The sequence below is a fragment of the Pogonomyrmex barbatus genome, unplaced genomic scaffold (genome assembly GCF_055798465.1).
Source record: "Pogonomyrmex barbatus isolate J1 unplaced genomic scaffold, ASM5579846v1 scaffold3, whole genome shotgun sequence".
NCBI classification, from domain to species: domain Eukaryota; kingdom Metazoa; phylum Arthropoda; class Insecta; order Hymenoptera; family Formicidae; genus Pogonomyrmex; species Pogonomyrmex barbatus.
The window spans coordinates 2,141,226-2,156,193 of record NW_028297127.1 but is presented as its reverse complement, the minus strand read 5'-3'; the positions used below and the strand labels follow the sequence as shown (position 1 = coordinate 2,156,193).

The window sequence follows — 14,968 nt, the reverse complement described above, 5'->3', positions numbered from 1 at the left end:
CGTATCTTATAACGATATAAAATCACGAGCGCGCACGCGTATCGATAGTAAGTATCTCTGAATATTGCATCAATCAATCTTTCCTTTTATTCTTCCATTGTACAATATATAAAAAAGATTATACCTATTGTACATGTATATCAAATTAATTTATGAAATACTCATTTAGACACAATTCCATTCACGATTTATACAATTTCTTTTGTTATTACGATAAAATTATATATATATATATGTGTATGTATACGAATTTTTCATTTACAAAGTTTTTCTATCTCGACATCATTATATGTAATCGAATTACTCATCCATTATTTAGAATGCCAAAGCGAATTGAGTACACGTAAAACTTTTAACGGTATTTAGAGCGCAGAACCTTCGCATGACATGTATTACATAAACGTAAAACATCTCCGATTGAATTAATTAAAAATTTCTCCCCCCCCCCCTTCTTTCCCCGTGGGACATATACGCGCACGAAGATATAAAATACAATAGAATTCATTATTATGCATAAATATACAACACGTAACGAAACTATTTCTTTCAATAGGAATAAATTAACAAAGTATTTAAAAAAATGTCACTACACAAATAATACTATACGATCCTTGCACTTATCGAATATCCGATGCCTGACTGTCATTTAAACTGCGAATTTTCGAACGATTTGAACGGAGATAGCGCGAGCAATTACGTATTCTTCCTCTTTCCCTCTCGTTCTTCAATTTTTTTAAAATAACGCATGACGACAAATCAATATCGCATAAAACTTGGAATCTTCATTGTAGCCGTAATCCTACAAGTATAATCTAATCGATTTTTCTATGCCGCAAATTATTACACGTTCATGTCATATTTACAATGAGCATGAATATACACGATTAAAAGTGAGATCATCGCGCACTCAATCTCTCCTGTACAATTCGAAAATACTTGCGCTTTCATCATACATTCTTATATTATATGCTTAATATATATATTAACAGAACATTATAAAAAGGCTTTTATATCGGAGTCGCGGGACGTATTCTCATCATCTCTTTTCAAACGAGGAAAAAAAAAACGAAGAAAAGAAAAAGGGGAAAGATATCGCGCAATGGCTGCTACAGAGATACACGGTGTAAACTTTTGTTTCGTCTCCTTTTGAATAAAATTACGTAATACTTGTCGCTGTGTTTAGTTAATTACCGGACGAATTTGTCTCAATGATCTTTGTTAAAAAAGAAAAAAAAAATCTTATCTCTCATCTCGCGCCATTACATTATATACTTTCGATCCTGCCGTATAACAGCGCTAATCTCTAGACATCGAAGTTTCTTTTTTTTTTTTTTTTCATCGCTAAAATTATTTTCTCCTTTCTTACGTATCCGTGACAATTTGTAACGTAACGTATCATACTCCAATTTCACACATCGATCCACTGTATCCATGACACACACTCATTCACACGACACATTCGTAAAATTATATATTGAGCAGTAAAAAATGTATCGATGTGAATGGAGAGAAATTCGTAAAGACTTTTTTTACAAGATGAGTAAACCGAGGGTGCATGGTAGACAAGAGAATTTCGTTTATCTCATAATTGGCAACAATTATACGTAACATCCTTCTCGAACATATAGTATGTTATATGAATGCAAATCACATTGTCTCCAGCAATGTGAACGTAGGCAAATCGTAAAGAAGCGTTCTCAACACAAGAATTTATTTACAAAAGAAAATAACGTATATACTCGACGACTGTGGAATCTAGTCTAATATTCTCCTAGCGCCGTTTGTGTTGACGAGTATATAAAATAAAAAAAAAAAGGAGCAGATATAAAAATTATATTATTCCATGATATGTATCATTAACTAGTCGAAACAATCAACAAATAAAAATTGATTGTGTAAATCCGATATAAATATAAATAAGTTTAAAATGATATCAAATGATAGATTGTTAATAAAAAAGACGGTAATACACGATATAAAAAAGAGATCTTAAATATAATTACAAAATTCGCAAATATACCGGGCCACGCTTCTTCTGTGTGATTTACCGAAAGATTAATTATTGCCATCCCAAGCTCCCTTCTTGGTGTGTTAATATTACTATCATCTCGCTTCTTTTATATCCTATATCACAGTACGAAGAAATGCTACATGTTTCCTAATTATTAGCACGTGTCATTCGATATAAACGTCGCTTACATCTCGATTACAGCAATCACATATCTACTCGATGTATGTTTTCATACATTTTGAAAATAATTCGTGCTATAATCGCTCTCATATCTCTATCGGTTTGCATATACATCTAATCTATACACAGATCTGTTGTAAATTTCGAATATAAATAAAATATGGTACCTACCATCCATGGAAACAGAGTGTATAGGTAATTTAACTCATTTTAGGTGGCGACTCACTAAAGTCTTTTAAAGTCTGTAGTTTCTGGTTGTCTTCATAAATAAATCTCAAACACAATTTGGTTTTGATCCTGAGCTTGTCACTTCTATCTTTCATTCTCGAAATGTATTTTCTGCCTAAGGCTCGATCGGTTGATTGAACTGGGCCGCCAGACGTCTCTTGCCTTTAACTAGCGAGATAATAAACATAATTTTCTGATATTTCTAAGTGAATGAAACGTACGATAATACAGCGAGATTATTTCACGAGATAATAATTATTAGATTTTTTTTCTTAATAATATAATTCTTAATATATACTCACAGAGTTTACTAGAAGTGCTATGGCTGTCGTTGTTTTCATCATCATCGATAACATTATCCTCGCTTTCGGAACTTGCTAGATTTAGATGCATTCTCGTATTGCTGGCGGTCTTCTTCTGATTATCGGTCAGTATCTTTTTCTTAGGTGTTAGTGATAGAGAAGGAAGCGGCAATTCCGATGGATGTGGCGCAACGACGGACTTAGGGTAATAAGGAGAGGTAGGCGGGTACAAGGGATTAGCAGCAGCAGGCAATAGATTTTTAGTTGGCGACAGCAAGTTTGACGTACCGTCGCCGGACAAGATCTGATTCCAACTTGGTAAGGTCAATGGAGGAACCTGAAATATTCAATAACTGATTGACAAACTGTGTAAAAAATATAAATAATTTTCGCATAGAAATATATATATATTTAATAGAAAAATGAAATAATCCATATAGAAGTGATTGACTTATGGTCGAATTTTAGTCGATTCTGACTTTCATTCGATGTATGTCTTAATTTATAAGAGACTGATTAATTTAAACAAAAGAATATGAGAAACTCAAAGTCCATCTCTGGCTCAAGAATTACAAGAAATTTAAATACATTCCAATAAAAAAAGATACCTGTACATTTGTAGGATGTTCATCTTGTGGATACGCGAATTTCGTCGGGGACATCCATACCGATGACTTCCAGTGTTCTTCCTTATCCTGAAAGAAAGCAATGATAATAATAAATAGTTCTAATGAACGTACGATAATACAGCGTATCAAGATAATTACTAATGTATTAATAAATATTACCTCCGGCGGAGAGTCGGGTTTGGGTGGTGGCGGAGGGAAATTACGCATTATCGGCGTACGTATCAGGCTGTTCAAGAAGGTTTCACTGCCGCTTTCCGGAACCGGCCAGTTAACCGATCGTTCCTCTGAATTCGACAGATTTTTCCAGTGCTTGTCACGAACCTCCAGCCATAAACCTTTATCGTTCTTTGTTTTCCAAGAATTGATGTTCGTTAATTGATCGATCCATTTTTCATGATCGTCCATCATGCCCAGAGTGTTGGAGGCATTCACGCGGCATGAAGAATCGCTCTCGAATGAATCATTACTGGAATCCGTATCGTGATAAGATGACATCGGCTTGTACACTGGTAGCAAAAGTATACCAGCGGACGCTTAAAAAAAAAAAAAAGATCAAATTAGACAGCGACAAGCGCACAAAAGAAAAAAAATCATATTCCGATTATTTGCTTACCAGACAACTTTTTGTTCAAATAGATAATCGCTTCCTTCTTCCGTGTTTCTTTTATCGTTACGGTGCAAGGCAATGCTTGTAAAAGTGCAGTTATTGTTGGAAAACCATATTGTGCAGGTTTACAAGATATGCCTATAATATTCGAGTATGACACATCAAACTGCGATAAGTTTAATGTACCACCACAATTGATCATAACGCGATAAAGATTACAAGCGAAGCGATGCAACGGCGTCAGCTCGATGAATTGTTCGCCATTTATCACTGTGAACTGCAAGATACATTCTTAAAATATAATACACCAATATTCTTAATATAGTATTTAAGATTTTTTTAATATAATTTTCACTAGCTAGTTTTAGGATTTCTTATATTAAATGTATACATACTCGAACAACATTTGCCAGATCTTTTTTAAACTCGTCTACATTGCATGGCTTCATGTAGTACTGGGAGTATTGTTGTACAAATTCTCTAAGAGGCATTTTTTGTTGAGGTTGATCCATTAACACACGCCGGCATTGGAGGGTCGTTTGTTGTAAATGCGATTTGTCTATTGTGATGATAGCAGGTCCTGTAGCCAAGTCTATGATCTAGCACAGAAGAAAGACCAAATAATATCGTCAATTGAAATGATGACAATTTCAATTGAATTAAGATCGACTAAGTACGACGCTGTGTTACCTGTATGGTATCTCCAAGCTTTCGCATGAGCTGCAACATTGAACTGCAACCGAATAACTCGGGACGTAGCGCATAGCCGAATTGATGTAAAAATGTTTGTCCAATATTTGAAATACTGAGGCCGCTCCTAGCGCGCATCACCAATTTCGATATTTGTTCAGAGAGAACCTTAAGGCCCTCTTTTTCGGTTAAAGATATTTGTCTCTCGCCTCCGTTCACTTCCTCGATTTTGACTACGTCCGGGATCGCCTCGAACAATTCGATCAACTTGGTGAATCCGTAATCCGATACGCGGCATTGATGACCGAAGTGATGATGATAGGAAGGTACAAACTTATTGAACAGCATCCTGCATTGTGGCGCGTGTTGCAATAACTCGATTACCTATTAAATCACAAGAACATATTGTAATTGCGCTTAAGTAATTTCTCTTATCCTAGCAATTACATACTTCTTTAGCGAACAGTTTCGTTCGTTCGATTTCCTCGGCGGTCTGTTCGCGCTTGGGGATGGCTATCATCTTGTCACCACCCTCCATAGGAGTTACAACAACCGTGTTTTCGGACACTTCACCAAGAATATCTTCGATATCGCATACACCGTAATCTACGATGTCCCACGGTTTTGCTGTAAAAAATATTTTACGTGTTCAAGTTATCAAATTTTTTATTAGGGACGTGAAGAAAGAGATATTACGAAATTATTTGTACCTATCACTCGAGTATAAACACTTGGAAATTCCGAAAGCGCCACTTGTTTGCTCGCTTTTGACTTCAATACTCGCAATAGATCCGAGGTAAATCTGCGCACTTGAGCGCGATGCGATAGCGTGACCACGCGCTTGTTGCCTTCTCCCATTACCTGAAAGGATATGTGACGACTCAGAGATCATTTCGAGTGAACACCAATTCGCGAGATGTACTTAATTTACATACTTGGACAGTGTGCGTAAGTGCTTCCAACAGATCTATTAACTTAGTGAAACCGTAATCGGCGACTCTGCACTGTCGTCCGAAGTGATGATGATACGCCGGTATGAAGCGATTAAAGGATAATTGGCAGTGTGGCGCGGTTTTCAGAAGATCGACTAATTCGCGGCTAAAAAGGGCTAGTTGATTTGCGAGCGGTGGACTCACGCATTTATTTTCTGAAAAGAACAGTTCTTATAATAATTCTTAATAATAAATTTTAATTAAAGCACGCGTTAATGAATTCTTACAGGATTATAAAATAATTACCATCGTAATTAATTTCATGATCCTTTTTTCCTATCCACACGATGAACTTCACACTGCCGATATCTTGTCTCAATTCGACGCATGATAAGCAAGACACTAAATGCTCCAAAGGTACACCATTCTCTACGATTTCTAACTGTTCTTTGAATTCAGCCTCATAACAATTTGGTAGGCTAAAATTATTTAACAAATTGCCACATCTTTAATAAATATCCAAAGTCTTTTGCATTATACACAGTATATAATATAAATAATAAAAGAATGCACCTTGGCAAAGGTAGAATGCCATTGTGCGACATTAATAACTGTTGCATGCGAGATTCAAGAAGTTTTATGGAGATCTTTACGTTAGGTAAGGACGCCATTTCTTGTTCCGCCCAGCCTTTGTCTGACAATGGTTTCGAAGTATGCATTATGCAATATGGCAATTTAACTTGTCCATCCTGCAAGCATTCAATATCCATTGTATTTAACAAAATATATGCTTTTCTATCACAAAAGAGAATAATATATTATTTCAGAATAATATACTACGCTTCACAGTATGATCAAGGCTTCTCGACAGTAAGGAAAACATATAATATATCTCTACCATCACCGGAAAAGCTCAGACTCGGCTTCTATTCATCATTTTGCGAATGCTATAAATAATGCTCTATACTACGAAATATAATATCGCGCACCTGTATCGTATTACTAAAGCACGGCGACGGCGTGTTTCTATGATCCGGATTGAGTGAGACCATTCTGCCGCTTGGATCTTCGGTGATTATGCATACATCTCTCATCTTGTAGAGTTCGGACACGCTTATAGAGATCATAAATCGGCTCTCGTACATCTCGCGGAATTTGAACAACGGCAATTTGTGTCCCGGGACTTCTTGTAGGAGCATTACAATTTGCGCTCGGATAAGTTGCGGATTTGGTCCACCAATATGAGCATAAGATATCAAAATGCGCTTGTAGCCTATCTTACGACGGTGTAACTGCGAGATTGCGTATTGTGCGTCCGATAACGAAGGTACTTTGACACTGGCGGCGAAATTACCGTCCGATTGCATAAATATAGAAATATGACAGCTCTAGAGAGAAAAGAAAAAAAAAAAAATATATATATATATATATATATATATATATATATCTGTGTCTAAATAAAAGAGTATATGTAAATTACAGCTTTTCGATAGAAAAACTTCTACTAACCGAAACGTGTTCTAAAAATACAGACGAAAGAATCCGTTTCATGTCTTTTATATCGATGTTTTGGTCTAAATTTGTTACTTGCAATTCGATGGGTATATTAGTGCCATTATTGGTGCTAGTTGCAACGCGATTTATAGGATTAAAAAATTTCTAGAAAAGAAATATTGGAAGACAATTAAATAGATTGTATGTATTATAAATAAATTAATTAATATAATAATATATAAAAAAATACCTCTACTTCTTCATTTTCTGGATCACTCAAATGTGATCGTGATGTTTGATTATGTTGTCCTGTTCCTTGTAACATGTTATTTTCATAAGGTGAGGGCGTTTTATTATTTCGTGTAGAAATTTGTTGTTGATTCTGAAAAAAAAAAATCGATCCTTTTGTTCTTTGAAATATAATGTTAAATGAAAAATAGAAATACAAAAGTGTTCGTACCTGACCGTGCCACGCGCTCTTTTCTCTAGTTGGTGCATCGTACAACGGGGATGGACTACGCCGTTTAAAAGAATTAGATTGCCCTACTGTTTCAATAATATATAATATTAATCGTCATATATATACACGATATATAATAATCGCAACATTATGTAAAAATGATGTCAGATGTCATTACCATTATAATTAATGATGTCATTACCATTATAATTAAGTGGAATGGCTAACGAATTATATGACTGTCGTCCTCCAAGCCATTCGGAAGTGTGAACAAAGCTGCCATGTGTACCTCTGATACGTCTAAGACCATCAGGAGTGCGAGAAGATGTGGTAACAGGAACATTATTCTCTCGAACCTGCGAGACGTGAGTCCGTTTACCCAATATCTTCGATTTATCCTTAAACAAAATTGGATACGTTATATAAATAAATGTGACAATAAATAATGAACGATAAGTTACTTATTATAAATTATTAAAGTAAGAATAGAGAGAGAGAGAGAGAGAGAGAGAGAGAGAGAGAGAGAGAGAGAGAGAGAGAGAGAGAGGAATTTAAATATTCATCTACACGAAACTAACTTTATATTCTTCCCACATATGACCATATTGAGGTCCCACGATTGGCCAAATTAATGGCGACTGCACTCTAGTAAGATCATTGTATGTCCTATTAAAAGTTACATCGCCGCTATTCGGAAATGATCTTCCAAAAAATATCGGAGGTTGCTGCATCATTCTGCAAAATACATAAAATATTAAAGTTATCTTCCCATTACAATCAATAAATATAAAGTTCATTTAGTATTTTATGTCAGATAAGATCAAAATCAAACTCACAGCCCGAATCGGCAAGGATTAAAATCTACTCGCGACTCAAGAGCTCTATCTCGGATTATCCATCATTCGAAAAAAAAAAAAAATAATCACATTAGTTTACTAGATAAAGGTCAAATTTCACAAACTAACCCCGATGGTGGACCATTGACAGGCGCGCAGTGCCCTGCATTGAAAGCAGGATAGGGGCCCACTACAGACGATGAGGACTGATAATGCGGAAATTGGAGGGTTCTTGTCCCCAGTACAGATGCACTCGCAGCATACATTTGCTTAGAACTACTCTGCTTAGGACCAGTAACAATTTCCGACTCACTAACTGCCCTACTTCGAGTTATAATACTTCCTGTGAAAGAATATTATTAATTACAATAAGCTCAATAATTAAATATACATAACTTATATAACTTTGTCAAAATGTTTCCAATAAACATACCTATACTTTTGGCGATTATTCCTTTTTCCTTCCCGAGATATTTTACAAATATTTTCGATCCAAGAACATATTCTCCTTCCATACGCTTCTGAGCCCTATGAAAAATAAAGAAAAGAAAAAAAGGAACAATCACATTGTTATTGTATAGTTCCCTAAACAGATCCAATAATTCCACTTATAAATGACCTTGCAGGCCATGAGAATATATGATATCTAGACATAGCTCGATTACAATAATAATTAAAATTATTGCTCATATAACATTTTTTTCCAAATAGGAAAAAACATTGTTGTACATATTTATATATTTATATATTGTGTATAAAATAAATTTCTCAATAATAAACGAACTTCTCTGACAATGGCGATACAAAAGACACTGTAACTTACCACGGATAGAAGTAAAATTATTGCTCAACATTGTGATATTAAATATATAAATAAAAAAAAACAATAAATACTAATGGGATACATATTATTCTGTATAAAAATATAATATCACTATATGTATAATCAATCCTAATATGTGAATACAATGAATATAATAGTATGTAAATTTATAATATGATGCTCTTTGATACTACACTATGTTCGTTACATTGCTGTCTGTTATTTCGAACCTTCCCTATTTATGTTTTCATCCCTGCTACATTAGTATTGTAATACAAGAGACATATGAAACTGTTTTTCCTCCCTTTTTTTTTTTATATATATACACATACCGATCCAATGATAGAACGCAGAATGTGAAAGGCTGATTTACATGACATACAGGCGGGTTATTTAAATATAAATTAATATACCAGATAATATATCAGATTAATACACGAACTGGAAAAGGAAATGCAAGTTTTGATATTAACTTTCTAATTACTAAGATTTTGATTTATTAACTGATCTCTAATTTATCAAGTCCAAGACAAAAAACGTATATTTCATAAAATTAATTAAAAAAAAAAAAGAAACCTGTTTTATGTCTACGGTAATCAGAAAATTAATAAAATATATACCTGTCTGCAGAACTGTGCGACATAAAGCGTACAATGGCAGTATTTGACTGGACATCTATCACACGACCACCACAATTTTCAGATAATTGCTTAAGACGACGCTTAATGACATTAACATCCGTTTCGTCGGGAAGGTTACTAACTAAAAGGTCATAGGATTCATTACCCTGAAAGTGTTAAATTAATTTTCGTAGATAAATTAGGAATATATATATTTATATATATATATATATATAAATATGTATATTCCTAATACACACACACACACACACACACACACACACACACACACACACACACACACACACACACAGAGAATAGAAAACATGCATGCTAGTAAATACTAATATACTGTATACACATTGCAAAAGTGATTTTTCGAGAAAATCATTGGTGAAATTATTAGCGTCAATAAACATAACAAAAATTTCAGATTAAATTTATTCTCTGAAAGAATTAATATGTGTAATCGTCAGACATTTTATAGAATGATCAAAATATCATATTAGTATACACACATTATTGAAAACGAGAATTTAAAGTATGTAAATCGGAATGTACGAAGTATTGTATATATATACACATACGCGCGCGCGCGCGCCAACACACACACACATACACACATAAGTAAATATATATTTGGAAATGAAAAAAAATATATGATGCATACTCTAAATTGTTTATTAATTAAATACATGTGAGAAGAGCATAAGTGTGACTTGTATTAGCTATTTTCAAATGGAAATTTCCTTATCAATATCATAGTCGTCACATACCAGTGTTCATACCTTTGGTGGAGGTCTGGACGGCAGCGGCTCCGTGAGCTCCATAAAGTCATAATGTTCATTGGCGCATAATATTAATGCTTCTGAGGTATTCTTTTTATGTAATAGTATCACATAAATCTTCTTCCTATGACGTAGATCACTGAGATCAGCGGCGAAATTCACATCGCCAGATATTAGAATTATGGCCGCCGGGCTGCCATGAATGTCACCAAACCTTCTAATGGACTGCTTAAGCTTCTCATCTGCAGCATTCTTACATGTAGCAGCTACATGTATTAGATTAACCTAACAGGTACAGAATAAGCAATTTAGTATTAAGTATTATCAATAGGATTATATCATATGTTCTTGAGCTTTACCTGAGCATCGTTCAGTTCCTGTACGATTTGACTATTCTCCTTTTGAACATCGCAAACTACAATAAATTCGGCCTCTCTATAACCACTAAAAAATTTATCTCTAATTAATTGTGTAACTGCTATGGCGGATCTACCTTTAGGAACCTATAATGCATTAATATAAAATATTACTTCAAAGATTAGAATAGAGAAGTATTTTCCTTCGAGTGGATCATATTGTACCTGACAATTCTCAATATCCCAGAATACACCAATGGGTGGAAGATGATTCTGTATACTCGGTACTTTAGCTGGGCTATCATGATGCAGAAGAGAACAATCATGTCTACAGTAGCTGAACGGAGAACTAGATGCCTTAGACTCTACGTTAGAACCACTGTTGTTTTCAAGTTTATCGTCGCACAGCAGGCTATTGGGAATCGGAGACAAGAGCTTTTGTGCAGATAACAGTTGTATCAGCTTTTCATTAAGGCCCTCGATCTCGTCGTTATCTTCCGCACAGAATGTACGGTAATCTGGAGATTTCTCACCAGCCATGTGTTTCACAAGTTATTTTGTAGAATTCCAATGTATAGGCTGAAATTTAAATTAAACATGAGATGAAGATCTTGCAGCAAGTTTTGACAGGAACTTGTAGGAATACAGCTGCATACAATTGATCAATTAAGTAATACATATTGTATACACAAAAATATTTGTCGGTTTTCGCAAAAGATTCGCAATGACATTAAGTAGAAGGTGAAAAAAGACCTATGCATCTTGAACGCGCGTCGCGAACATAAATCTTTTTTGACAACAGGGACGCGCGTTTTCACGTCGAATTTCCGCTCGCATTTAAATCGCTACACGCGGATACGCGTGGCTAATTTTAATCTAGAATTAATCAAAAAAAAAAAGAAAAGAAAAGAAAAAAGGATGCGAGGGAGACATTTGGCGCGGTTTACCTGAGAAATTCAGCCATCGTTCCACCGTTGCTTCCTATGCAACGCGCAGCATCGAATAAAAACGCGGCAACCGGCACGATGAAATATCGAGTAGATAAAACATTACGGAGGGGATTCATAGGCGTGCACATAGTTCGGAAAGATCCATGCTCGGATAATATTCGTGAAAATCGATCATGTGAATTTGCGAGACGTGCAGCTCCGTAATTTTTCTTTATACCATGTACGTTCTTTCAATTCTCTCTCTGTCTCTCTCTCTCTCTCTCTCTCTCTCTCTCTATATATATATATATATATATATATATATATATATATATATCTCTCTCTCGCCTTTATCTCGGTCTCCCTCTCTCTGCATTCGTTTTCCTGCGCGATGCAAAACATGCTTAAGGCTACATTTACATTATGTAATTGATAAAGATTTGTCCAGAAGTATTTGCGTATACAGTTTTAGGAAAATTTAAGCAGTAAGGAAATCAACGTTGTGGATTTGCTACTGCTTATGTTACTGCCTTATGTTCTCGATTGTGATTGGCTAATTCGCTTACTGTTTAAGTTTTCTTGTGTGCCATGGCCCTTAAAATTCAGCAGCTAATCTATGCAATTAATATTTATTTATAGCAACGAAAAACTAAAAAATTAAAATCCATCGCAATCGAATATGTTATTAGATGTTTTCGAAATTCCATCCAATCGTCGGAATATATATAATTATATAATATTTATTATAAATATAATTACTCTAATATATTATATCATTATAAATATAATAAGTACTTAAATATAAATATCATTAAATACATGATTCTGTGCCAATTGGAATAGCTAAGATTATAATTGATTATAATTGATTGAAAGATTATAATCCAATTGATCGAATCTCGTTTCTCATTTCGCTATCTTCGATTTTCAACACAGCAGGAATGCCAATATCAACAGTGAAGGAGGAAAAGATTTCGGTTGTTGGCAACCATGATGTTAGCAATGTCTGTCGCGCCTTATTGATGTTCGTTATTCGTTATTCTAAATCGTGATTGATTGTCATCGAATAAATTTTTATTGCATTCTTATTTCTCATCAGTGTTGTAAAATAAGTTAAAGCGTCCCATATTATTTTATTGTTTCATGAAGATACGACGCAGCTATCATGACAACCGCATTGTATTTGGAGCATTATCTCGATAGTGAGTGGTGTTAGACATAAACTATTTCTTTTTTTCTATTCTTTTCCCTGTTTTTCTGTTCTTTTCTTTGTTTTTTTTCCGAAAAAAAAGAGAAAGTGAAAAGGCATTCTAACAAAATACGTACATATTCTTATTTCTTACTTATCCCTCCTTTCCTCCCCTTCAGGTTTTTGAACTTTTTGGAATTTTTCTGAAATTTTCCTTCTTTTTATCTGCATGTGTGAATGGCAATATTACTTATGTATCTTTTTAATGAAAATATAACAATACAATTTAAATTCCGTTTTTTTAAATGCTTGTTTTCTTAATTGTTGTAACATGTTTTCTAAAAATTCTAAGAATTAAGAATTTTAAATACCTAATTTTTTGTTCTAAAAATGAATGAAGAGGAAAGAAAGAAGAACCTTTATTTTTTCTTTTCTTTCTGAATTATGTTCCAAAATTCATTGACAGTAATGAAAATATATAGTTTGATATAAATTTTTAAATGATAAATTTTGGAGCAGTTTGAATTATTATTTAAATTACCATGTTTGGAATTTTCAATTTTTATACAATCAAGTTTTTTAAATATTGAATCTGATTTTTATAACCAATTGAACTTTAGATTTAAAATTTTTTTCTACCTTTTTTTACTTTTATCTTAAATGTAACACATTTATATAGGTCTTGAGCATTTGCCAATTGAATTACAAAGGAATTTTACACTGATGCGTGACTTGGACGCAAGAGCACAAGGTTTGATGAAAGATATTGATAAGTTGGCAGATGATTATCTGAAGAACATAAAAAAGGAATCATCAGAAAAGAAAAAGGAGCAACTTGCCCATATACAGAGCCTCTTTAACAAGGCTAAGGAATATGGCGACGATAAAGTTCAACTAGCTATACAAACTTATGAATTGGTCGATAAGCATATTAGACGATTGGATTCAGATCTAGCAAGATTCGAGGCAGAGATACAAGACAAGACTTTGAATAGCAATAGAGCTCAAGAGGAGAGCAATGCCAACAAAAAAGGTAGAAAGAAACTGAAAGAGAAAGAGAAGAGAAAGAAAGGTAATGCAGCGAGCAGCGAGGACGAAGCCAAGAATGCTAGAAAGAAACAGAAGAAAGGTATAACAAAATTATTACAATTGCAACTTTTTATTTATAATTTTGTCAATTAAATATTAAGTTCATTATGATACATGTATGTATTTCTTGTTCAGGTGGTTCTGTAGCTTCTGCTTCGTCCACTGGCGCTGTAGGTAGCAGTGCTCAAGTAGATGCAACGGCCCTTGGTCATCCGGCTGATGTCTTAGATATGCCTGTTGATCCTAACGAGCCGACTTATTGTCTTTGCCACCAAGTATCATATGGAGAAATGATTGGTTGTGATAATCCAGATGTAAGTTTTTTTATATATTAATAATCGCTTAATTACTTTTTATTGTTTCGAGATTCTTGAATTATAAAAAAAAACGTATACATGTAAAAGTCATTCATTTACAATTGTTAATTAATATGGCAAATTTTGAATTTGAGAGCTCCTTTTAAAGCAGTCTATTAAAAATTAATCACAAGATTAAAATAATTAATAATTTGTTAATCATAATTTGTTTCTTACATTTTAGTGCCCCATAGAATGGTTTCATTTCGCTTGTGTAGGCTTAACGACAAAACCTAAAGGAAAATGGTATTGTCCCAAATGTACGCAAGATCGCAAAAAAAAGTAAATCTTAGGAAAATTTAAATTTATTCATTATCCGTTTAAAAAAAGACTACACTGTTTCTATGATTAATACACAATTTTGTCATATTGAAAGTAAATCAATTTTTATATAAAAGAACCATAGTAAATTTATGACAAAAGTGGTTATGAGAAAAAGAGAGGAAAAA

At 33.9% G+C, this 14,968-nt stretch overlaps 2 protein-coding genes across 9 annotated transcripts; one reads left to right on the top strand and one right to left on the bottom strand.

Moving 5' to 3' along the window:
* Nucleotides 1-64: 64 nt before the first annotated feature.
* On the bottom strand, nucleotides 65-12,181 carry Marf1 (meiosis regulator and mRNA stability factor 1-like protein). Of its 8 annotated transcripts, none has more exons than XM_089078846.1 (25): nucleotides 11,904-12,181; nucleotides 11,182-11,535; nucleotides 10,960-11,103; nucleotides 10,601-10,885; nucleotides 9,813-9,979; nucleotides 8,803-8,897; nucleotides 8,499-8,712; nucleotides 8,112-8,268; nucleotides 7,736-7,931; nucleotides 7,534-7,619; nucleotides 7,324-7,455; nucleotides 7,089-7,238; nucleotides 6,569-6,967; nucleotides 6,153-6,328; nucleotides 5,886-6,058; nucleotides 5,583-5,794; nucleotides 5,358-5,508; nucleotides 5,099-5,274; nucleotides 4,648-5,031; nucleotides 4,353-4,556; nucleotides 3,964-4,234; nucleotides 3,510-3,883; nucleotides 3,336-3,416; nucleotides 2,722-3,058; nucleotides 65-2,587 (listed from the first exon to the last, which is right to left on the bottom strand). In XM_089078846.1, exons 2-25 carry the CDS (start codon nucleotides 11,494-11,496, stop codon nucleotides 2,535-2,537), a joined length of 4,932 nt encoding a protein of 1,643 aa, XP_088934972.1. In that variant the 5' UTR covers nucleotides 11,497-11,535; nucleotides 11,904-12,181; the 3' UTR covers nucleotides 65-2,534. The 8 variants fall into 8 exon arrangements, with proteins under 8 accessions (XP_088934972.1, XP_088934971.1, XP_088934970.1 ...); XM_089078845.1 differs by having other exon boundaries at nucleotides 3,330-3,416; nucleotides 7,534-7,616; XM_089078844.1 differs by having other exon boundaries at nucleotides 3,330-3,416; nucleotides 11,904-12,180.
* Nucleotides 12,182-12,861: 680 nt separating this feature from the next.
* Nucleotides 12,862-14,806, top strand: Ing5 (inhibitor of growth protein 5). The gene is made up of 4 exons (XM_011637529.2): nucleotides 12,862-13,087; nucleotides 13,754-14,203; nucleotides 14,299-14,477; nucleotides 14,704-14,806. Exons 1-4 carry the CDS (start codon nucleotides 13,051-13,053, stop codon nucleotides 14,803-14,805), a joined length of 768 nt encoding a protein of 255 aa, XP_011635831.1. The 5' UTR covers nucleotides 12,862-13,050; the 3' UTR covers nucleotide 14,806.
* Nucleotides 14,807-14,968: the final 162 nt, after the last annotated feature.

Bases quoted from the DNA above. Each gene is read 5' to 3' on its own strand.
- Marf1 (XM_089078844.1), bottom strand. From the start codon at position 11,496: ATGGCTGGTGAGAAATCTCCAGATTACCGTACATTCTGTGCGGAAGAT. The intron at 6,329-6,568 runs GTGCGCGATATT...GAATGCTTGCAG, and splicing joins GCTTTAGTAATACGATACAG to GATGGACAAGTTAAATTGCC. The intron at 3,417-3,509 runs GTAATATTTATT...GCTTTCTTTCAG, and splicing joins AACCCGACTCTCCGCCGGAG to GATAAGGAAGAACACTGGAA.
- Ing5 (XM_011637529.2), top strand. From the start codon at position 13,051: ATGACAACCGCATTGTATTTGGAGCATTATCTCGATA. The intron at 14,204-14,298 runs GTATAACAAAAT...TTTCTTGTTCAG, and splicing joins TAGAAAGAAACAGAAGAAAG to GTGGTTCTGTAGCTTCTGCT. The intron at 14,478-14,703 runs GTAAGTTTTTTT...CTTACATTTTAG, and splicing joins TTGGTTGTGATAATCCAGAT to TGCCCCATAGAATGGTTTCA.